The 24803-nt window shown below is 35.7% G+C and overlaps 2 protein-coding genes across 3 annotated transcripts; one reads left to right on the top strand and one right to left on the bottom strand.

Annotated features, from left to right (window-relative positions):
* Positions 1-3203: 3203 nt before the first annotated feature.
* LOC112515301 lies at positions 3204-7449 on the bottom strand. Its single transcript, XM_025122029.1, has 11 exons — positions 7268-7449; positions 5972-6055; positions 5801-5875; positions 5681-5723; positions 5550-5607; positions 5287-5454; positions 5018-5080; positions 4836-4930; positions 4335-4416; positions 4121-4231; positions 3204-3536 (listed from the first exon to the last, which is right to left on the bottom strand). The coding sequence occupies exons 1-11, from the start codon at positions 7380-7382 to the stop codon at positions 3396-3398; spliced, it is 1035 nt and encodes a 344-aa protein (XP_024977797.1). The 5' UTR covers positions 7383-7449; the 3' UTR covers positions 3204-3395.
* A 4322-nt stretch (positions 7450-11771) lies between these two features.
* LOC112515933 (histone-lysine N-methyltransferase CLF) lies at positions 11772-24803 on the top strand. 2 transcript variants are annotated; one of them, XM_025122913.1, is made up of 17 exons: positions 11772-11969; positions 12443-12544; positions 12639-12961; positions 13731-13892; positions 14687-14771; positions 14922-15068; positions 15747-15794; positions 16095-16166; positions 16354-17078; positions 19763-19916; positions 20006-20226; positions 20855-20986; positions 22159-22249; positions 22973-23020; positions 23098-23226; positions 23317-23394; positions 24173-24803. In XM_025122913.1, the coding sequence occupies exons 1-17, from the start codon at positions 11907-11909 to the stop codon at positions 24362-24364; spliced, it is 2772 nt and encodes a 923-aa protein (XP_024978681.1). In that variant the 5' UTR covers positions 11772-11906; the 3' UTR covers positions 24365-24803. The 2 variants fall into 2 exon arrangements, with proteins under 2 accessions (XP_024978681.1, XP_024978680.1); XM_025122912.1 differs by having other exon boundaries at positions 11772-11978.

Genomic DNA, 24803 nt, shown 5'->3' with positions numbered 1-24803 from the left:
GTCCACCCTTTCCAAGTATGATTTCTATGCAATGTATCGTTGTGCCTAAAGGCATATCGGTTGAAGTAAATTCTTATTTTTTATCAATCAAAATCTCTTTTCCAAGGCATACAACTTTCTCGATATAGATGGTGATATTTATACAGATGGATCTTCTATATATATATATATATATATATATATATGGTGTAATGAAGTACCACATGGGTGTAGGGCTGTAAACGAACCGAACGAACACGAACGAAGGCTTGTTCATGTTCGTTCGTTTAATTTAACCGAACAAACGAACGAACACGAACGGTAAACGAACGAAAATATTTGTGTTCATGTTCGTTCGTTTAAAAATCAGGTGTGTTCGTGTTCGTTTATGTTCGTTCGTTAACATACTAAACGAACGTAAATGAACGAACATAAACGAACGGGTTAAACGAACATAAATAAATATTATTTGAATTCAAAGTAAATAAATAAAAGATTATATATTAAATTTAATATATAAACGAACATAAACGAACGAATATAAACGAACGTAAACGAACGGTAAATGAACGAACGTTCACGAACATAAATGAACGAACGAGGCTCTTGTTCATGTTCGTTCGTTTAACTAAACGAACAAAAATTTTTGTTCATGTTCGTTCATTTATTAAATAAACGAACATAAACGAACTTCCCGCCGAACGGTTCACGAACGGTTCGCTGAACGTTCGGTTCATTTACAGCCCTACATGGGTGGATATATAGGAATCAAAACCTACCGAATCACTCATGTTATGATCTTTTACATAAGAGAATCCTAAATCTATCAATTGTAGAATTTTATTGACATCTCACGATTTCAAATCCAACTTCTTTTTTCAAACTAAACAAAGTATTAAAATGAAATTTAATTTTAAATCGTACAAATCTAAAATATTTTTAACGATATATTTTTTAAAATTTGGTGATTCATTCAGGGGTTGTTTGTTTACCTCTTAATAGTTCCATTAAGAGGCAACATCTGAATCGTTAAGAGGTGAATCTTGTTTGGCAAAAAAAAAGTTTGCCTCTTAATGGTTCTAAAACCCTCTGAATGATTTTGTATCATGGATCTCTCTTAACCATTAAGAGCCCTGATTTCATTGTACACAATTACCAAACAATTATATTTCATTTTGCTCTATATCATGAGAGCCTCATAATCATTCTGACCACTTAATCATTCTGCACCAAACCATTCAACAATTGCCAAACAGCCCCACTCTTTTTAAAAAAAGAGAGTTTAATATTGCTTTTTAAAGCAAACTTTTCAAGAATTTCTAAAGATTTTAAAATAACATATAATTATTAGAATAAAGTTTTTTCATAATCTCTAAAATTTCTTGAATAACATCAATATCATCCGTTTCTAAAGTAAGGGGGTGTTTGGGATTGCTTATAAAAACAGTTTATTGACTTATTTCGGTGTGGTATCGGTAATAAGCATTTTTGAGTGTTTGGATAAACAACTTATATCGGTGTTAAACCGGTAATAAGGAGTTTCTGAAGAAGTTAAACTCTTCTGACTTATAATAAGTTGATAAGTGCTTTTGTAGAAAATGATAAGTTATTTCAAATAAGCAATCCCAAACACCCCCTAATTATTATGGAGAAACCGAGAAATGCTAATTGCTACACACTTCCTCTCTATTTGAGGGGGGGAAATTGTAATAAAAAGTTTGGTTTAATTCCTATTTAATATAAAAAAACTTCTATTTTTTTCTATGTTTTATACATATTTTACCTCCTAAACAAATTACCAACCTATATGTCACCAATATTTATTGACATGTTTTTTTTTTTTTAAATTCTAATTCAACTTAATTTAAGTCTTACCTTTTTAAGTACAAGAGACCGAAATAGTAAAGAACTGCAAACCTAAGAACTAAGACAACAATAAATTATAAATCATAAGAATGAAAATAGCAATAACTTATAAACTATAGGGATGAAAACCGTAATATCTAAATCACAAGGACGAAAATCATATTTTTTAACAAAACACTGAGATGAAAAACGCAATTTACTCTAATTAAAATAAACATTAATAAGGATTTTGATGATTAAAATACAATGACGAAAAAATCACAACTATAGTTTAAAAATGAATTTAAACACAATAATTCTAAACAAATTCACAAAATAAAATAAATTATAATGATTAAATTTCTTAATGATAAAAATTCGTTTCATTCATTAACATATAATATTTACAATTCAGCTGTTTTTACTTCTCATAATTGTGACTCATGGCTTGTTGAATATTTTGGACAAGGAATTGATAGAGGAAGCATCATCGTTCATCAAAGAAAGAGGTTTTCAGGTTTTCATCGAAGGGTTAAATTAATGCTAGGCGTTTGGTTTGCAAAATATTTTTTGAAAGAATGAAATCTGTCAAATGAACTGTAATTTTAAAAAAATTAAAATGGAATGTTAGCAGATTTGAACAAACAGTAAAATCATAGGCAAAATGGAGGAGACCATGGAGAAAGAGTGATACAAGCAAAATCGTGAGCCACTAGTAGTCGATTATGGTCGTGAAGGAGAGAGTCCACAAGAAGCAAAATACTAAAATGACTTAAATTAGATTGATTTGAAATTAAAAAAGAAAAGAAAAAGGAAAATGTCATGTCAATAAACATTGGTGACATATCGTATAGTAGGTAAAATATTTATGTATGAAATAGGAAAACCTTGAAGTTTTTTTTTTTTAAGTATATATATTTATATACGGTAAATAGAACAAATAATCTCACACACCCACCTCATCTTTTGTGAGGTTTGAACCTTGACCTCCATCCGGCTAATTCCAGGTTCGAATCTCAGGCAACCCATTGTCATTTAAATTACATGGTCTCGCGACTTTGCAGAGACCTGTGTTTTTGAAAAATTAAAGGCTTGTTATTCAACAGTATAACATGACTTATATTAGGAGGTCAAAGACTCACATATCGTTAAACTAAAGACCATTTAATAACTTTATTATATTAATTGAGGAAAAATAAACTTCCTTACATTAAATACGAACTAAACCAAACTTCATTACATTTAGAGATATTTTGCCCTTTTGAGAATTTCAAAACTCAATATTTAAGGGAAAAATAATATCTTAATTATTTTTAACCACATAAGGCATTAAATATTTTAATATTATAATTAATATTGGAATTAAAATGCAGCAAATATTGGAACTCAATTGTGATTCTAAGTCGAAATGATATTCTAATGACACAAAAATGAAAATGTAATTGAAGTTATACAACATCCCTCACATACTAAATATAGAAAGCGACATCAAACATATGCTTTCTTTGTATGACATTTTGACAATTCATTTGTAAACCAACCAACCTCCAATGCAAAAATGTATTCACTCATCAGTCTCTATATTTGAGAAATTTGGCGATTTCCGGGAGCCCCCCCTCGTTATAACATTCAGCGATCCGTTCCAATTCTTCATCCCATGTCCCCTCAATCGATGCCAAGTCCAACAGAAAAGCAGCTTCATCTAATGAAATCTGCACCCCACACACACATACACACAACCATATCTTATGCTATGCTTCAAAATACCATTTCAAACCGTGTTCTTTGGGGTAGAAGATAGTTATACGTACATCCCGCCCCCATCTCCAACTGGGATTCACTGGGCATGTTTGGTTTGATTTTATTGTTATTGCAAGTTTACTGCCTTCATAGCCAAAATTTCAAGTTATTACTGACATATAATCATTTGCAAACCCAATAAATTGTACAAACTTACAAACCAGTTTTCATGTGTTGTTTCATGTGAAAATGCAGTGTTTATACGGTGTTGTTTCATATGTGAAACGTTCAGATGTGTTATGTGTGCAGAAAAAACAGTCTTGAATGTTTCACATATGAAACAACACTGTAGAAACACTATATTTTCAACATGAAAACTGGTTTGTAAATTTGTACGGATTATTGGGTTTGTAATAGAAGGGGGACTCTTACGCAGTATTGATTTAATGCTTTTGGTTCCAAAGATTCCCCTAATATGTGAATACCGAATGGCATTCAGTTGTAGTAATATCTCCATAGCAGCAAACTATCGATCATGGCTAACAAATATTGTTACCTGAGCGGCTTCCTTCCCTTTCTTCAAATCTTCTTGCTTCACCTCCTCTGATACCTTTTCCTTTATAAACTCAATTTGTTCATCATCCCATTCGGCTATATCCGCAACTTCCTGCATCAAATCAACAAAAATTACAATCAAACTTTCCAACAATAGGAAGTATGGAGGACTTCATAAGTAAAGCACGAGAAAGTAGCAGGCGATATAATGACACCTGGTATCGACAACCTAAAGTCCACCATGGGGACTTCAATGCCCCTCTTGCAGCATCTTTAGCTTCTAGATTACGCCCAACCCTACAAGTTCCACGAATGGCGAAACACAAGAAAATAGGATCAGTTAGGAGACTAATCGTCTGACATATATATTTTTTATTGTATGACCTTTTGTTATATTTAAGAACGACTCTGCCTGACAGAAAAGCCTCTTCCTAACAAAGAATGCTTCAAAATATGTCAAAAGGTCATGCATTTAAAATATATGCGTGTGTGTGTGTTAGAAGGTTATTCTCCGGTTATTTAGGCCTTCTTACATGTATTTTTTGTATGTGTGACCTTTTGTTATATTTAAGAATGCCTCTTCGTAACACAAGAATGCTTCAAAATATGTCAAAAGGTCATGCATTTTATGTCAGAGGGTTATTCTCCTAAATAATCCCAAGAAAATAGCAGGCAATATAATTTAAACCAACTCATCACGACAAAGTTTCTCATACTTCAGCAGAACCTCGGCATTAAAAACAAAAGGCCGTCCAAATCCAGGAAAATGCTCCTTTTTGGTATAGAATTCTCCAGTCACCATGGCTGAAACCTTTTATCATTATGTGTAGATCATTAACAGTAAAGAAAACATAGTCAATTTGGATTGTTTGGAGGCAGGATCAAAAGGTTATCTTACATGGTCTCCTTTCTTGAAATGGTCTACCACTTTACGTTCCAAGATGTCAGGAAATAGACCAACCTGCCAACATATGTTCATTAGGTGTCCGTAAAACCATCTATGGAACCAAAGGGTCATAGGCTCAAGGGTATCTGGGTTGCCAGTAAATCCAACCTCCCTGAAGGTCAAGGGTTGAGGAGTTTGGGTGAGTTTTGCAGTATGTAAATATTATATATACTAAAAAAACCATATATGGATCAAGAATAAGCCAGACATCATCTCAGTACCTTCTGGAGAAGGTACACGTCTAAATTTGAATTGCGAGATTTAGCAAAATCTCCCTTTGTGTATAGTTTTTCACCAGCTTCACCTGAAGCATTAAACACTTCGTCGATGCCTTCTGTAGAACTGTTGGCATCCTCTTCAACCAGAATTCTGTGAATATATTGATCTACCTGAAATTTATCATGCAAACACGTTCTATTTTCAGATGCTTGACCACATTCAGCCAACTTTTACTATGCAACCGAAAATATGCTAATAAACTCACATTCTTGGCCAAAAGCCACACTCCATAACTACGGACTTCCACCACTGGCATCTCCATCCTGTACAGGAGAAACTAGATTATCTGATGAGGACAATCTCCACAAAATTGCACAAAAGTTTAAACTTCTTTACCCAGGTGGAGCAGTTGGCCATCTCAATAGTGCCGTTACAGAACCTAGAAACAGATACAGTGAATAAAAGTTTATTATTTGTATGAGACTTCGTTTTCAAGTCTTTAGATTTGATACAGACCTGAACTGTTTTTTGATAGAGGAATTGCCAGGGGAATCATCCCTTGTTTTGCGGCAGGAGAGATTATAGATTCACCTGTCACAAAGTGATGAAAGTAGCAGGATTTCAGGATGGCTGACAAGTGATTGGCATTTAGAAGGTAAGCAGTCCAGAGTTCCATCAAGGTTTTACCTCTCACCTGAAGCATCTTTAGAAGGTGATGCAGGTGCTCAGGAGGTTGAGCTACAGCAATGTCCTTTATAAACGAAACATGGTCTGCAAATGGGGATAAAAATATGTTCAAAGAAGTTTTCCTGATGTTCTTTTATCCACCTTCATTTCGGCTAAATGTTTGAGTACCAAAACATTAAACCAAGCCAAACAAACCATATATATATATATATATATATATACATATATATATATATATATATATTCCACCTGGAGGTGGGGTCTGTATGCTGACCTGATCTCTACCCCAAAGAGTAGAGGGACTGATTCTGTGTAGACTCCCAGCTTGTGAAAAGTGAGGAGTACCAAAACATTATAAACCATATATTTGATAACTAGATACAAATCAATGATACTGAGAAAGAAAATGAGAGATCGAATTCGAGTCTAAACTGTGAAGGAACCAAACACCAAATGAAAATCCATTTGTTGCCATGTGCATCCATGAGTGTGTAGAAGAAACTGTGATTGTGCACCAGAGGTTACCAATTTAGACTAGTGAGCATTGTTCAACAAATTTTGGCTTAACGTTTCAGACCATATGCATGAACAGATGTAACTTACTGTGAGAATATGTGGAACCCCCAAATTAATCTCCAAAAGATCCCTTGATCAAAGAAAGAGGGAGGTTCCAATATATATAGATGAGAAATGGTCCAAGTCTAGCCAATGTGGGAATCTACATTAACATAATTTATGCACATAGCACTATTATGTACAGACTCTGCCAGCATGTAGATGTAACTCAGTATTATGTCCAGTCATAACATCCCCAAAACACCATTACTTACACCAAAATAAAAACAGTCATCAATGCTTCTTATTTCTTGTTCCCAAAAGAAAGATGCATTCCTCTTGTTAACTGTTATATCAAACATCATTACAACATAAACTAACTTCTTACATAACATTTAGTGCCACCACCACCACAACCAAAAAGCTATTCCATAAACGAATTGGCGCTTGAATTATTTAAGTATTTCTAATGTTAACCAAAATATATAGAAGTACAGCAGTGAAATTATTCATTAGTTCAAATGCATTCTAAGGATGCTTTAAACTCCCGCATCAAACCAATACTAACAAACTTCCAAAACTAAAATCGTCAACAATAACACGTATGATAGATTAACATAAAAAACTCAGTAGTTTGATGCTAAAAGCTTCCAAAACACTGATGGAAACAATAACTATAGCTCTGATGTGCACATTATCGGGAAAAACAATTCATAGATAGTTGTGTACAAATCACCATACCAGAAGAAGAAGAAGAGTAGCATCGAAATGTGATACTGCGGCGGCGGCTGACGAATAACGAAGGCAGAACAGCGGCGCGTGGAACTCCGAACACCAATCCACCGCCGGCTTTCATTATTCTCCAGATTTTAGAAGTTGAATAAAAAATCCACAACCAAGTGTTGATACTCGATTTCTTTTCGTCGCAGCTGTGGATAAAAGACGCATGTATACGTAATGACCCGGTGGCTTCCCAATGGGCTGAGGCCCAACATCAGGCCCATGTTTTTATTAAATATTTAAATAACTAAATAAACCGATGTACAAATCTTACCTTAAGGTAGTATTTGGTACGCAGACAGGACGGGACGGTAGTATTTCAGTATAAAAAATTAAAAATTGATACGAACAAAAGAACAGAGTCTTAGTTTAGATACAGTTGGATCCAAATATTTGTAACATCTCTAACAGTTATGTTATTTTAAATTTTTTGAAAATTTGAAAACGATATGCTCTAACAGTTATGGTAAATTTTACTTTGAAATAGAGAAAAAAAAAATATGATAAAGAACGAAAAAATCTCTAAATTTGAAAGAAAATAGATAAAATACAATATGTAACACCCCTAAAATATGAGACAATTTAAACCGATGACTTAAATTGGAAAATTTGCTTGATAAATAAAAATCACGCAGTAATGGGAAAACAGTGTAAGAGTTTATAGTTGATGCTAGACGACAACATGCTTATCTACACTACATCGAAATATAGATTACATTTGGGTGTCACTAAAATCCACAAAAAGAATAGTATTTTGTGACTCCACGATTACACTCGAAATGTAACCCCAAAAATGCCTTTACCAGCAATTATGCTTCGCTCGACTCTTTGAGGTCTCACCGCTAAGATAATCTGATATGTATGTCATTTGAGAAAAAAATGTTAGGTTTAACGCCTAATGAGAACAAATAGTTAATGAATGAGGTTATACACTTTAAAACTGAAATGTAGCTTTAAAACACACTGATATTGTATTTATCTCACACTTACCCTGAAAGAGCTTAACACATCATAAAAGAACAGGGGAGACCCGATCGCCATTAATCGTGATGTCACACATAAGTAAGTCGCTATTCAATGTTGTATGAACAAAACTTAGTTAAGCCCGTTTATGAGAAATTACATCTTATTGGTCAAGGACCAATGTCCGACTCCAATAGCCTACACCTTAATGCTTATGAAGACCCGATGCCTATTCCAAACTATAATAGGTTAGAAATTACATTTTATTAGTCAATGACCAATGCCCGACTCCAATAGTCCATACCTTAATGTCTATTTCACGTTAGAGTTTAGGGATTAACACCCAAACGTACTAAAATCGACCGAATTCTATGCCTATGGATCAATTGCATTCTAGTCATATATTATATCTATCTAGATATATCAAACTTTACACAGTACAAAATATCTTGTGCACAAACTCCCATTAAGTAGTATAATCTCAGTTTATTAACATAATTCCAAATATAAGGCTTTCATAAAAAAAATTTTTGTAAGGGTGTCCGGGCCAAAGCCCGACTAATCCCCGGCAAATTTGGAGGCTAAATATGGCCCCACTTAAATGTCGCCAACACTCCCCTCTCAGGGCTCGAACTTGGGTTCATGACTATACCATGTCCAAGCCTTTACCACTAGGCTGGAAGGTCTTTGACCCCATATCTGATCTAGATGGTCAAAATCATTCAAAAATGTAAATACAAGAAATAAGAACTTAGAGGAGGTACGACACATCATTTTAACATGTATGTGGTTTTATAAAAGTAAAAAATGAACTCGCGATACTAGGTTTTGATGAAAAACTGGAAAAATCAAGGAAACCCTAGAAAGGTGAAGAGGAACTTGGATGCCTGATTTCATGGTTGAGGCTTCTTTATAGACTCCTTAAGTACCCAAAAGCTCTTGATAAACAAACCCTCCTTGAATGAGCTCCAAAACCGACTTTAATGAAGGGAGGGAAGTGGATTTGAGTAAATGCGGAAGGAGAAAAGGTAGGTGTAAGAAAAAATGGTTCAAATAAGTTGAAAATTGGATTTTATTGTGCTGGTGGCCCCTTCTCGCGATCTTGTCTTGCTATAGTGACGGTGTCACTATAGTCGGGCACTATAGCCCGAAATGTACTGCAGCTAGTTGATCCCGAACGCTCCTGCCATGATACAGTAACACTGTCACTATCGTCGGGCATTATATCCCCAAATATACCGAGGTTGGTTCTCTTCGTGTGATCCCGCTGTGCTATAGTGAGTGACAATGTCACTGTAGCCCAAAACGTGCCGAAGTGTTTTCCCCATTTTCATCCCTTTGAACATTTTCTCCTAAAATTGATACCCAAAACCATCCAAATTATGGACTTCAAAACCAAAACCATAAAAGCAAATGAAGATACTTAAAAGTCTTGTAATTCTACTTACCGAAATTTATGGGTGTTACAAATTGTGCATAGACGTCTCCATGTTATTTTTGTAAGTATTTTTCTCGGGTGATCGTATGCTAACACAGAACAATCATCATACAAATACGTGAATGCTAAATTCACGATACTTATGGATATGCATATGTAATTTGAATCAGTGCATGCACCATTGGTATCGCGAACTGTGTCTCCGACCTATTTTTTGTTGCAACCCTTTCGTCCCGGAACCGTCATTATTTTCACAACTCTGCCACGTTTATAGCGCTAAGGTAAATTTTATGGTCAACTGAACTAACTCAGTCAAGGGTCAAAATAAGGATGCATGTTTGCCTAGTTAGACATAGACTTGATGCTCATAAATACTACTCAACCCATCATCTTTTTTCACTTGAAAATTTGTGGTGGTTGTTATATGAATCTCATTTATGTCATAATCAGATTAAATTAGTAACAAGAAGAATGTTGTTATATACATTCTTATTCTTGTCAAAATAAGGTAATGCATTAGGATGCTTCTTTTAAAACATTATAATTCGTGACATATAATTTAGGCTACAAAAAATAATTAAAAATTAAATTATAATTTAATTTAAAAAACTCTCTTTCTACTCTATTCTCTTCATTATCTCCGGTCCCCATACTTCGCTCTTTCAACACTTGTATACTTTACTCAGGCATGCCCCTGAGCGCGCATTTGCGCTACCAGAGAGCGCTCTTCCTAAGGGAGGATTAGGGARATCCTATTGATTTCAGCTTTCTCCAGACCTCGGGGAAAAGCATGAAAAAAAGGCAGCATAGGGGTTTGGAGACGAGGCAACAAGCGTTGCGGGCGGATGCCGCGTCCCGATCCTCACGTAGCCATAGGTCTCTCGTTCATTTTCTCACTCGTCGATGGAACCTCACCCTCAGGCTCCAAAATAGTCGTTCTTACGCTTCCGGGGGTCTCCCTCTCTACAGTGAGGTTCTGTTTGAAGTTATGATTGACACACGATTAAACATGTATACAACGTTTCTACATTGTGAACATTTATGAATTGTGAACACGTTCTAAATCTACGAGATCTAGTATAGATTGTGAATAGTAACTAAAACAAGGAAACTAAGAGGGTGTTTGGGATTGCTTATTTAAAACAACTAAAGTTTTTTTTTTGTAAAAATGCTTATCATCTTATGTGGTGTCAAAGCAGAGCTCTATAATAAGTGTTTGAATTAGCTTATAGCGGTACCAAAACGTAATAAACTGATAAGTTGTTTTTTAGTGCTTGACAAATTTTGCTTATACATGTAAAATGACAAAAAAAAAAAAAAATGAGGAAGGAGGAACTGTGTTCGAAGGTCGCTTATGTAAGAAAAACCCTAAACCCTTTTCAAAAAGTAATCTTGAAGTAAGAACCCTAAACCCTTTTCAATTTCTATAGGAACTGGTTGAAGGTTTCTAACGGAGGTTTGATTTCGATTTTCGTAAGTGAAGGTTTCAATCAAAGGTTTGATTTCCGAGAATGGTCGAAGGTCCCTTGATGAACTGATTGCTTGAGAAAGGAGACATATAAGAGAGTTTTTGGTTAAAAGAACGAGGTGTATGAGGTTTAAAAAGGTAAATTGGATTTGCAAACCTAATAAGCTGAATTTGATAAGTTAAATTAGAGTAACTTATCAAAAATTCCTTATTAGCAGTTTGACATCGGTATAAACATCTTTCCTTTCCCCCATCTAAACATTAAAAACTGTTTATTACCGGTACCATACCAAAATAAGTCAATAAACAGTTTTTATAAGCAATCCCCAACATGTGTATGTTAGGAGCAAGGAGAGTTGAGGTATATATTTTGAAATTTTAATTTCTCATAAAACTACATTAATTATTTAAAACTCATTACAAATTGTGAAGTTCATGAAACCTTTTAGTTTACATTTACCATGTTTCGTCCAAAAGCAGACGCTGCCTGAGTCGATCGCAATTCGCAATTCGCAATTCCACAGACAGAGACTTGGCCGTTGTCATAATTAAATAATTTCACATATAAATTGACTCCGCGCTTCCCCAAAATCTCACATCCTAGGGTTTCAAACCCCGGAATCGCTAATTTCTCGCATCGATTCTCCTTCGCATTTGCATGAGTTCGATCTCGTACAGCTCTTCATTGCCGGTTTGTGCTCCTCCACAGCTTATCCTCTCGACGGCAGGAAATGTCGTCGCCGAAGGTCCCTCCTCTATCATCCACCGCCGCCGGCAGATCGGACTCTCCAGATGTATCTACGGTACCATGCCATTGATTAATGCGTGTAATTACTTGCTTGTTTGTTGTTATTTTGGAAGGAGAATTCCCTAGTTTCTTAGCGTGTATCGGTTATGGAAATGCTCTTGTTGATGTACGAGTATGCATTCTGAAGACTTGCTACATTAATTTGCAGCAACATTAGTAAATCGTTAGCCACGAACATAATTGAATATGAGCTAATAACATGCTGCTAAGAGTATTTTCAAGAATTTCAATTCACATAACCTGCCCTTCATCATCAAAATATATAACGACATCACATTTGGTTGGTGGTTTGAAGCAAAGATAAAATGTTATGTAAACTTATAATGCAGTGAAACACATTACTTACTTATGACTTAAAAGATCAACATAATAGAGGAGAGTGCTAGGGCTTCATGGGCAGTCATCACTCAAAATGTATGTTAGAATTCAGGAAACTGAACTAATGTTCATATTGTTCAGATTGTGGGACCACAAGGAGCAGCTATAGCTCCTTCAGAGATTTCATTGGTTATCGACTCGTTGAAGAAGAAAGTTGATGCTGATCGTTGTGTTTATATCATGGTGAGTCCTAGAACTACGTAAATCCGAAATATGCCTTTACTTGTTTGGTAAAGAATATCCATCATGATGCTTTGATATGTTCTTATTATTCCAGAAAAGAATGGAAGAGAACCGGATTAAGTTGTCTGAAGTCACCCACACTCATCACAAGTTATCATTAGAAAGAAGGCATCTAAGGATTTCTGGTGCTGATCAAACTGTTGATTTGTTGACAAAGAGGCAGAAAGATGCAATAGATAAGCAGAACGGCGTCAATGCAAGCAATGGTGACAGTGACAGCACTAGCTCTCAGGAAGATGGACATGCTTCAGCAATTCTCCTAGGTTCTAGCATTGCAGTAAAAAATGCTGTCAGGCCAATCAAGCTTCCAGAAGTGAAGAAATTACCTCCTTATACTACATGGATTTTCTTGGATAGGTGATCTTACCCTGCACTTGTTAAGTTCAAATGCAGTCAAATATGTGTTTGCTAGTTCTTTCACTTATTTTAATTGTGTAGATAGCTTGTTTCCAGCTGCCTCTTGGGTCTTATTGGGTAATAGCTTTCACTGCAAGATGTCCCCCCCTCCGGCGTGCATTTAGTTTAACTATAAATAAGATGTTATTATTTATGTTACTGGCCATAGGTGAATTGTCTGTTTTGGTAGTATCATCAGTTTTCATGTTTGCGCCTTTCTCCTTGCTCCCCAAAATGGAGACATTGCTAGGCTAATATTTGAGTCAATAACACTTTGTTGCAGTTAATCTCTCATCAAGCTTTGGGATTTCTGAATTTTAGAAACTCATCTTCTTAAGCTGGAAATGTCTGGTTATAATGATCTCTAACATCCCATTGATTGCCTAACAGGCAACTCATTTAATACTTCTCCCCTTTAATTGTTGCCCTTTTCAGTTTCAGATCCAGTATTGAAACCCATTACTAGCTAAGACTTTTTTTGTTATCTGTGGGTGTCTGGGCCAGCTTGCGTGCACCTAGAGTAATCCCAGTGGCCCTGGGGAAACTTGAACTAGCGATCTATGGGGAGGAGGCCAGGAGCCATAAGGCCTAGCCTTTAGTTGCTAGTTGAGCTATCCCTCAAGGTTATAGGGGATCTCATACCATATCTGTTGCGATTTTGTTTTACTTCTTGGCTTTGTTGTAACTTTTAAGTGAATATTGCTTTTTCTTAAAACTATGACTCATACAGAAATCAGAGAATGACAGAAGACCAGTCTGTAGTTGGTCGAAGGAGAATTTATTATGATCAAAATGGGGGTGAAGCTCTAATTTGCAGTGACAGTGAAGAGGAAGCAATTGATGAAGAAGAGGAAAAGAAAGAGTTTGTTGACTCTGAAGATTACATCATTCGGTTGGTGTACTTCAATTTATATGTTCTTCTGATCCCATCTGCATGTATTATTGTTTGATATTTTTCTGATTTCTTGTTTTTAGTACAAGTACAGTTTCTATGTCCATGTTTCCTGTCAGCATGTGCATACAATTTCCATCTGCAGACCTCAAAAGGGTATTTTTATACTTTTTAGTGGGCAAGACATTATGCAAAGTAAAAAGGGGTGGGGNGGTGGGGGTGGGGGTGGGGGTGGTGAAGAGTTAATATTATTTGCACTTTTGATTTCTACTTGTTCACTTCTCTTTCTTTACATCGAGGAGTTGTTTGCATTCTTGCTTTGAAGTAGTTAACCTTCTGACATTCACATTTGTTTCTTTCCCTTGAGTCATTCAGTGCTTCTGTATACATAATAGTTGATCTTCCTTCAACTTGAAAAAGGGAGTGATAATTTTCTTGACTAAGCCATTGTTTCTACTAACATTAATTGGCTACAAAAGCACTTCCCACCAGTAGTTGCCATCGGGATCAAACCTAAAGCAGTCACTTCTTTGTTACTTTTGTTCTGTTGTTTTAATCGCTTTGGTTTAATTGTTTACCCATATCCCTTTAGCCTTTTTGTCATGTTCTGATCTTTGTTCAGTGTCTCAAGTCAGCAACATATTAGAATGATTTTCCACCATTGTTGCTCTTAAAAGCATCCTTGTTCATTATTCTATTTTGTTTCGATATTATCCTTTCCAAATGTCAGTGACAACTTCCAGCCATGAACGGTATGCTATTTCTACACCCTCATGATTTTTTGATGATTACAGAATGACCATTCAACAACTTGGGTCATCTGATGCTGTTTTGGATTTACTGGGGCAGCGGTTGTCTAGAAAACCTTCAGAACTCAAAGTAAGCACTTAACAACCTGACATTTTGTTCTCTTTTGTTCTCTATTTTTTTTCTTATTAAATTTAGGGACTAGGCGTGCAAAGGTTGGTCCAGTTGTTCTCTCCTTTTTCTTGTGTTTGCTTTTGACACACCATAGAACAACTTATGCAGGCAAGGTATGAAGTCCTTGTGAACAGAGAGAATGCTGTTGAAGGCTCTAAACCAGGAAATGTTGAGTTCGATATGAGTTCATTGTTTGATAAAGATCTTGAAGCAGCACTGGACTCATTTGACAACCTCTTCTGTCGCCGATGCCTTGTAAGCCTTGTTATTCTACATGTTTTCTTCTTGGGTTTGGTCAGGGATGCTCTATCCTTGCAAATCCTTGTATTGAGTGCTTGGTGGTCTAGTTCTTTGGGGAGCAGGTAGGGGGATGTAAATCTTATGAGGCGTTGACCAGATCTTCACCACAAACAAAGGGCCTTTGGCCTAGCGGTATGTGAGTCTTTGACCTCCTAGGAGGTCAAGGGTTCAAACCTCACCAAATGTGAGGAGGGTGTGTGAGTTTATTTGTTCTATTTTCCATATATAAACATTATATACTTCAAAAGAATATTGTGAGAATGAAACTCATTAATTAAAGTAGAGACTTAGCCTTGAATCTAAAATAAACTTCTTATCACTTGTGGCTTCAAGAGTGCAAGAAGGTTGTCTACCAGACCAATGGTTTCTTTTTGATAGTTACCTTGCACCGGTAGAGTAAGCAGGAATGCAGGATAGGTCATTATATTGATGCAATAAGATAACTTCTCTCTTTTTAGTTTGCTTCTAGATTTGTATATATAGACACATACATACGTAAAAACACTCCTCTTCTTTGAATCTTCGAACCCTGGTATCTATGCATCACAAATGTATCTTCATACTGGTATCCTTGCAAACTTATTTGGTGCTATACTTGCTGTAATTAGTTGTTCCTGTCTTTTCTGTTGGCAGGTATTTGATTGTAAATTACATGGGTGCTCACAAGACCTTATATTTCCTGTAAGTTCACTTTACCTTACCGCTTCTATCACCCACCCCAAAAGAGAGTCTGATTTACAATTTTTCTTTTTCTCTAAAAACAAAGCCATTTCGGAATTTAATATAGACAAATTTAGGTCTCCTAAAATATCCTTTGTATAGGCATTTTGTTAATTGTATTTAATCATATGTAGCTGTCTAGATTTTGAAGTGGGCTCTTTTCTTTTCTTGTTTCTTTTTCTGTGATGGAGGGTGTATTAAACATAGGCTAAAGATATCTGGTTCTGATTCTAATTATTTTAACCCTCACATTCTATTTAGGCTGAAAAGCATTCTACCTGGAACCGCATGGATGAGGAAAAGCTACCTTGTGGTCCCCATTGTTATTATCGGGTAATCGCTAGGAGCTAGAATTAAGTATGCTATATGCCCTTATAACTTTGAATTTTTATTTTGCTATACCTACATTTTTTTTTGTGGTGCTTGAGCTTCTATGTTTATCTAGGTCTTTACATTTTTCCGAAAAGGTTATTGCTTTTTTAGACAGCTAATCTTGGACCTTGTACTTGGCTTTCCTTAGGTCCAAAAGGTGGAAGGCACTGCCGTAACATCTTCTATGCAGCCCAATAGTGAACAAAAGGCTGCTCTTTCATCAGATGGTAATGGTGTTCAGGCATCAAGAAAAAAATCCAATGGCCGGTCTCTATTGAGGAGGTTAAAGTCTTGCCAGAGTGAAAATGCTTCATCAAATGCTAGAAACATATCTGAAAGCAGTGAGTCTGAGACTAGGCCAGTTCATGATGGGAATTCTACTTATCGTCTTCCTTCACCACGTAAGAGTAAACTTGTTGAGAAACGTGGAACTCGTCAAAGGAATAGCAAACGTATTGCTGATCATGTTATGGTTGCAATAAAGAAAAGACAGAAGAAGCTGGCTGCTTCTGATTCTGATTCTGTTCCCAGTGGAAGTCTTGGCTCAAAAGATATGGGGGTTCGATCCAATTCACATAAAGAAAATGAAGAAGCTAGTTCATCCTCTCTGAAGGCAAAACCCAGTGCCAGAAGGGGTAGGCGGAAAGATTCATTGGTCCCTAGTGGTGATAGATCTCTTCAGGCTGAAGTTCCTGATTGTGCATTGAAGGAGATCACCAGTGACCAGCCAGTGATCAGTAGTGATGACAAATGGAAGAAAGAAGAGTTTGTGGATGAGAGTATCTGCAGACAAGAATTGATTGAGTTCAAATGTTGGAGAACTATTGAAAAATCTCTCTTTGAAAAAGGTCTGGAGATCTTTGGCAGAAACAGGTTAGTACCTTCACTTTTTTGATATGGACCATTAGAAACTTAGAGACTATCTGCATGTTTGATTTTCTGGTAGGTGAAAGTTTCTTCCCTCTTTCCTAGGAGTATCATCTTTTTGGAGTTCGTTAGTTTGCATCTGTTGTCATTCATATGATTACAAATATAAAATAGCAGAGTACGAGTCTGATGTCTTTTTGGCGTCAGCTTTCAACAATCTTACACAACGCCTTTTCTAGGCTGTGTTTCAAGTAATTAGCTGAAAAACTCGCCCAAAGTGCATTTGTGAAAACAGACTATTGTTGCAACCACAAATAATGTAGAAATACAAATCAAATTCACTGCAAAACTGATGACTATTCAATTTCCAAAGGAATTATTAACTTAACCAGTTAATTATCAACAAGTAAACACACACAATCAATCAATTGACGAGAAGAAACAAACAATGAATAAACCGATCGACTACACCATCAAGATTTACATGGTTCAATTAGAGTTGATTCAACTCTAATCAACATCCACGGGTAGCCTATGTTATTTCTTCTTTCTTGAATACTATTTCTTCTTGCTACAACAACGATTACATAGATTATGCTCTGAAGAAACGTGTCTAAATTGTTATGCCTATGTGAACAAGTGAAATGACTATATATACACATATTATTAGCTAAATATACACAACTGTGATTGCCAAGTCTCAACAGCTGTTACTTGATGATAGGAGCTTTTACACACCCTTAGACGTGGTAATTAGGACCAAAAGCAAGTATAGTATACAATTAGCCCTAATATTGTCTTTCAAGTAATAAATTGGTACAAGTACTGAGTATCGTCCACATCGATCATAGTAAAAGCTTAATAAAAGTAGAATGAAAGAAATGGTTTCAGATGGCGATCTTGAAGGCTATGGTTGATTGTTGAGTTACCAATTGCAAATAACAGACTAAAAGGTAGCATGGGTGTAAGACTTGTGGTGAGACATAAACACAAATTCCAGCAGACAATGTTGTAGGGATGCTACAACAAGCAGTCAACCATAACTAGTTCCACCATTTATTTTGAGGGTATTCCTTCCGGACTTCACCATTGCACTAATGTTTAGCTTTCAACCTGAATTTCTTTGTGGTATCTGGACTAGTGATAGTGCAAAATGGTGTTTGCAAAATATATGGATTAGCAAATTCCTCTGTCTAAAAATCACTCTTCCGAGCATATTCCCATGTCATTCAAGTTGGTGTGTTCTTAGTGGCTTATTCCTGAGTCCACTACACTTTAACACTTTGATAAGCGACCAAGCCGTCGAGAATAATCATTTTGAAAAACATATATGACAAATTCCTTTATCAATAACTTTTCCATGTCTACTTCCCATGTCATTCGAATTGACGTGCATTAAGTGGCTCATTCCAGAGTCCACAACACTTTAACATTTTCAAAGTGATCAACTCGTAAAGAAGTGTTTTTTGCTTTATAAAACTTGAATCAAATAATGGAACGTTGTTATTGCGAAACAACGTTCACTTTCCTTCGGTTTATAATCTCACTATTTGTCTCACTCCCAAGCTAATGAAATTAGCTACTCATTACTGAAAGTGAATTGCAAGAAATGTAAAAAACATAAAGTAAATGACTTGAATGTAAAGAGCGGGAATTAAATGACTTGAATGCAAAGAGCGGAAATTAAATGACTTGAATTAAAGAGCGAAAATTAAATGACTTGAAAGTAAAAAGCTGAAAGTAAATGACTTGAAAGTAATTACTATACTTGATATCAAAATTGCTTTGAATCTTAGAGAGAATCAGTTTAGAACTGATTTTGGATCCTTAGAAACTAAGACCCTTCCTCCCTATTTATACCCAAATAGAGGGGACAAATAAGATAAAAATGGAACTTGGGGCCAAAGTCATTAAAAAGTCAACTAAAAATACTTTAAAGTAACTAGACTATTACATCAATCCTAACAAATTTAGCAGCCATGAATCTTCCATCTTCAGAGCCTGGTCTTCAAGCAACAAAACGTCTGCCCAACAACTTAGTTCATTAAGCACTTCAAAAAGCCGAAAACTACCAGATCCATGTTGTAGGAATGCTATAGCACCAAACAGCTTGTGCGCAAGTTCAAATTAGCTATCTAATGGTGTAAAAACATGTAAATCATACTTTTTGCTCCATAAATAATAAAGGGGAAAATAAAGTAATAAAAATAACTCAAGATTGGGATAAAAGGAAAATAAACTAGCTAAAAATTATAAAATGAGTGCTTTATACATTGAATTCTAAGTGCATATCACTTGACCATCTCTATATATATATTCAGTTAAGATAACTTAATTGCTGAATACCATTGTTTGGCTCCTGAATGAAAATTCTTTCCATTTAATCTTCCATGTTGGATTGATGATTGGACCAACTTGATGAACAGACTAGAGACACTTCCATTTCTTTATTTCTGTAAAACCCACCTCACTCTGTGTTAAACTTGTATGTGTTGCATCATTTCTTTTGGAAGGGTGTTGGTTTGGTGTTGAACTAACCTTTGGCTTTCTACATGGTATCACAATTTTGGATGTTGCTTATTGTGGTTTTATCAGACAAGCATGCAATTTTCTGGAGTACAATATTATCTGTATGCTTTGGGTTTATAATACGAGGTTCTTTTCTTTTGTAATTTTGTTCGTAATTGCAGCTGTTTAATAGCTAGGAATCTTATGAATGGAATGAAGACATGTGCGGAGGTGTTTTATGCTATGAATTGCTCTGAGAATAAGCTATCTTCTCAAGGTGGAGACGGCACAAATTCTCTAGGCGATGGATCCAGAATTGATAGTAATGAGAATACGGTTAGTGGTCTCATGCTCTTTTGCAGTGATAGCAGTGGTATAACCAATCAGAATATTACATTGCTTTTATGGTTCTAATTACACGTCAGGGTACTGCACTAAGAAGAAGATCTAGATTTTTACGCAGAAGAGGTAAAGTTCGTCGCTTAAAGTATTCCTGGAAGTCTGCTGGATACCATTCAATGAGGAAACGTATCTCTGATAAAAAAGAGCTGCCTTGTCGCCAATACAATCCATGTGGGTGCCAATCTGCTTGTGGAAAGGAGTGTTCTTGCCTTGTCAGTGGGACTTGCTGTGAAAAGTACTGCGGGTAAGGCACTTGTCTATATTATATTATACAACATTTTACTCAAAGTCTTAAGAACAATCCTTTAAGCATCCAATATTGTTATGTGTAATTATACATGTGTACAAGTTTTAAACATGTTCAAATTCAGGATAATCCTCTCCATTATCCAAAAAAATACTCCATTAAAATTCAAATAAGTTGCATCTTTATTTCTAAATCTAAAATATTCAACTTATGATAAAAGAGTTAAACAAATTATACAAAAAATGAGCATTTCATAGTCTTTAATTTGATGCCTACATTGTTGTAATTTTTTCGGGTTTTGTTTACCAGGTCTTCAAATTAGCAGGACATTTTCAATGACCACATGTAATTTCTAGTTGTTTAAACATAAATTTCAGATTTTATTTTTTGATGAGAAGTTAGCGTATTTTCCATTTTTGTTTTACAATAAAATCTTCCATCTCACTTCATCGAACGTCCACATGACGAGTTATATGCTTATATTGTATAGGTTTTCTTTGGTATCACTCTTCCTCTACTTCCCCAGTTTGTTTTAGTCCAAGGCCTTCTTTTCCTGACATGCATTTAGCTTATATTTCCATTCCACCTCTCTTTTTATAAATATGATCGCTTCTATGTTCATTAGATGTCCGAAAACATGCAAAAATCGTTTTAGAGGATGCCATTGCGCTAAAAGCCAGTGTAGAAGTCGTCAATGCCCTTGCTTTGCTGCTGGTAGAGAATGTGATCCAGACGTGTGCAGAAATTGCTGGATCGGGTGAGATGTTTATATCGTTTGCTATATGTTATTATGCTGATATTTGGCGATATACTCATTAGAAGACATGTTTCTACTACAAAAGAACATGCAAATGGATTTGTTATATGGAACTCATCTAATAATTCCTTGACTTAGATCATAAATGGCATGTGTGAATTACGTCATTGATAAAACTTGGGATCCACATACGATTTGTATGAATTTTTGGGATATGTGACTTCTAGGACTTTCAAGAATCAAAATGTTCCCCTTTTGTGATGATAATGGGTCTTGCTTTCTTAGTTTCTTATGGGCCTTCAGTTATTCCAGCATCCACTTGTTTTGCTGGAATTTTTCTGTCCAATCAAGCCTTTATTCGACCATAAATTTCTTGCTTAATTTGTTATTATGAAGCTTCTGAAAATCCTAATTGGTATATTCTACTCCCTACTTTTGGATATGGTTCAGAAATCAGAAGTAACAACATCGAAGAGAAGTTATGTGAATGTATGGAATTTGTCTAACTTATATGACATAAATGATGGTTAGGAACTTCATACTTTTTTTCCTTGAGAGAAGATTAGGCTCTTCATGATTCTTGTCTAGTATTTAGTTTAGAAACTGCTTTTGTGAATGCCTAAATCTTGAACTGCAGTTTAATTTGTATGGCTGGAAAGAGGAAAGCCTTGAGGTCAACAACTACTTTCAGTTTTGAGGATATATAACTAGCATCAATTTACATAATATGTCCAAGTGTGGGAAGAAGGGTTTGTCGTCAACAGTCGGTTTTCCTGCAACATTAGAAGGGTAGTATAAATAGGGGAGGGGATTAGTGTGGAAGTATTCTGTTTTTTCTTCAATTCAGTTGTAAACGAGCTTTGCTCTGGAGAGAGAATGCCATTGGAGTGAATTCCTTTATGCATCAATTCAATTACAAGCTTTTGACATCAGTTTATAGCAGTCTCTGGGTGCTTGTAATATATACAAATATATTATCATTTCGATTGATGTGATATTGTATTAGCAGTATCCAGGCTAGAAAACTTCTACCCGTTGCTTATGAGAAGTCAATATCTATCAAGATATTCATAATAAATCATTCACGAATAGTTGTCCCAGGATCTAAAAGTATTTACACGTTCCCCTTTTTATAAGTCGTACATTGAAACTTTTTTTACTTGACTTTGCAGGTGTGGAGACGGTACTCTAGGTATTCCAGGTCAAAGAGGTGATAATTACGAATGTAGAAATATGAAGCTTCTCCTCAAACAACAACAACGGGTAATTATGTTTTTCTTGTTTTCCAATTCATATACAAAGGTAATCCATGTCATCTTATTATTATTCTTCTTCTTGAAAGTATATAATATTTATATACAGCAAAACTCACACACACTCCTCAGTCCTCACCTTTGGTGAGTCTTGAACCATTGACCTCTAGACGTTGAGCTCTACCAGTAACCTGGATGCCATTGGGCCAATCAGATGAAGACCCGAGCGGGATCCCCTGCACCCGGCACCTGCACAACTGATTTTTGCAAGTAGAAATTATTTTGGGTTGAAAGGTGCACCCGCTAAACTTTTACGAGTGCTCGCATGTTTAAAAATACAAGGGACATCAACCAAAAATCCTAAATAGTCTCTTGAAATCAACCAAAAAACAGTAAAAGTCTCTCGAAATCAACCAAAAAAACCAAAAAATTCCCTCTAAAATCAACCAAAAAACTTTAAAAGATTCCCTCAAAATAATGGAATTAGGCTAAAAACACATCGAGCGACTTTACAGGTCTTTGATCTACCTTAAAGGTCCACCTGCTCGGCAAAAATCCTGGGGCCATTGACCCTTTTGGTATCAATGTCGTTTTGCATGATTTTGATGTGAAAGTCTAGAAGAGCTATAAAATTGCTGAATTAATTTAAAGCATAGAAAATGAGATTAATTTGAAGCTTTGAAATGTGACGATCTTGACGGTGATAGTGTTTGGCATTCTTCAATGCGCACAGGTTTTACTAGGAAGGTCCGATGTTTCTGGTTGGGGAGCTTTCTTAAAGGTAAGCAGGACTACTGGTATATTATATGGTTGTTAATTATGTTCCTTTCAAGCAACTCATCTTTATCTGCTCTTCAGAATAGCGTACCTAAGCATGAATACCTGGGTGAGTACACCGGAGAATTGATCTCACATCGTGAAGCTGACAAGCGTGGAAAGATCTACGATCGTGAAAATTCGTCTTTCCTCTTCAACCTTAACGATCAAGTACGGCACAACCTCCTTTCTTTTGCGTGCTTGTTACTTTTTCTTATCCAACAAACTAAGAGACATGGCATTTTTGTTTTCAATATGCAGTATGTTCTTGATGCTTATCGTAAAGGTGACAAATTGAAGTTTGCTAATCATTCTCCGGTCCCAAATTGTTATGCAAAGGTAATCTGCCTGAAATACCCCAATATGGTCTGAAACGTATTGTGTTGAGGTTGGAAACTTAGCACAAATACGTTCAATAGTCACCAAAATGGTGTTTTACATGTGATTTTGGATCTATTTGAATATTCAAAGTACTTTAATGCACCATTTTGAGCTGGGCCAAATGCATTAAAATTTGGTTTAGTTCTTACCCCCTCTGTCCCAAAATAAGTGTCGACATTTCTATTAGCTTTTGTCTCAAAATAAGTGTCGTTAGTTTCAAAACCAAATAGCAGAATTCTCAAATTTACCCTTACTTAATGCACAAATATTTAAGAGTTGTGAAAGTTTGAGACATTAAGGGTAAAGTTGTCTTTTTTAAAATGTAATAATTATTTCCATCTAAAAACGGTGCCATTTCTATTGTAGACATTTATTTTCGGACGGAGGGATTTCTTGATCAATAAAACGGAGTTTCAGAATTTTCTATTTTGTACTCGTTTTGACCGGTAACCTGTTGATGCTGTGAACACCTGTTTAAGAAAGGGTTACAACGAAGTGGATGATTCAAAATGTTACAAGATTAACAGTAGGTTACCGGTCAAAATAGATGTAGAACAAAAAAATTGGCAACTTTGTTATATTAAATTGGAACTCTTGAAACTTTATTGCTTTGAATTGAGAAAAAGGTCTTTTTTACATTAAATCGGAGCCAAGGCAAATTCTATTGCATTCTAATGAACTTTGCTACCCGAATATCGAGTGTGGTGGATATACGTTTAAACGATTATTTGGTCAGGTTATAATGGTGGCTGGAGATCATAGGGTCGGGATATTTGCTAAAGAAAGAATATGTGCTGGGGAAGAACTGTTTTACGACTACCGTTATGAACCAGATAGGGCTCCGGCTTGGGCAAAGAAGCCGGAGTCATCTGGTTCAAAAAAAGAAGAGATGGGTCCATCGAGCGGGCGTGCTAAGAAGCTTGCTTGACCCCTAATTAATACCCCCCATTATTATGATTAAAAACAAGTTTTTTTTGGGCATTCTTTTAACATCATCAAATCCATAGGTAATTCTTTTTGCTGTTCCCTGAGTTTGTTTTCTATAGACGAGTAGTTTTACTCACCACCAAGATAGGGGAAAACATGCAGAATGCATCAGAATTTACTTGTAAGGTGCATTTTGACTCTTTTTAACCAGCTTCTTATTGGTTGGTTCGTTGACTTTTACAGAAATGCACATCCAATTTCATGACTGACTTCTTCCAACTTGACTTTGTCCAAATATATCAGACTACGTCTTATTTTTATACTGTTTGTTTTATGCAACTGTTGAAATTTATGTAGTAATTGATGTTCAAAGCTTATCCTGAATTCCTGATGTTCGTTAATCCAATTGTTGGCACCTCATAATGGACACTGCATATTTG

Source organism: Cynara cardunculus (assembly GCF_001531365.2).
Source record: "Cynara cardunculus var. scolymus isolate 2C chromosome LG 7, CcrdV1, whole genome shotgun sequence".
NCBI lineage: Eukaryota > Viridiplantae > Streptophyta > Magnoliopsida > Asterales > Asteraceae > Cynara > Cynara cardunculus.
This window is presented reverse-complemented; position numbering and strand designations above follow the sequence as displayed.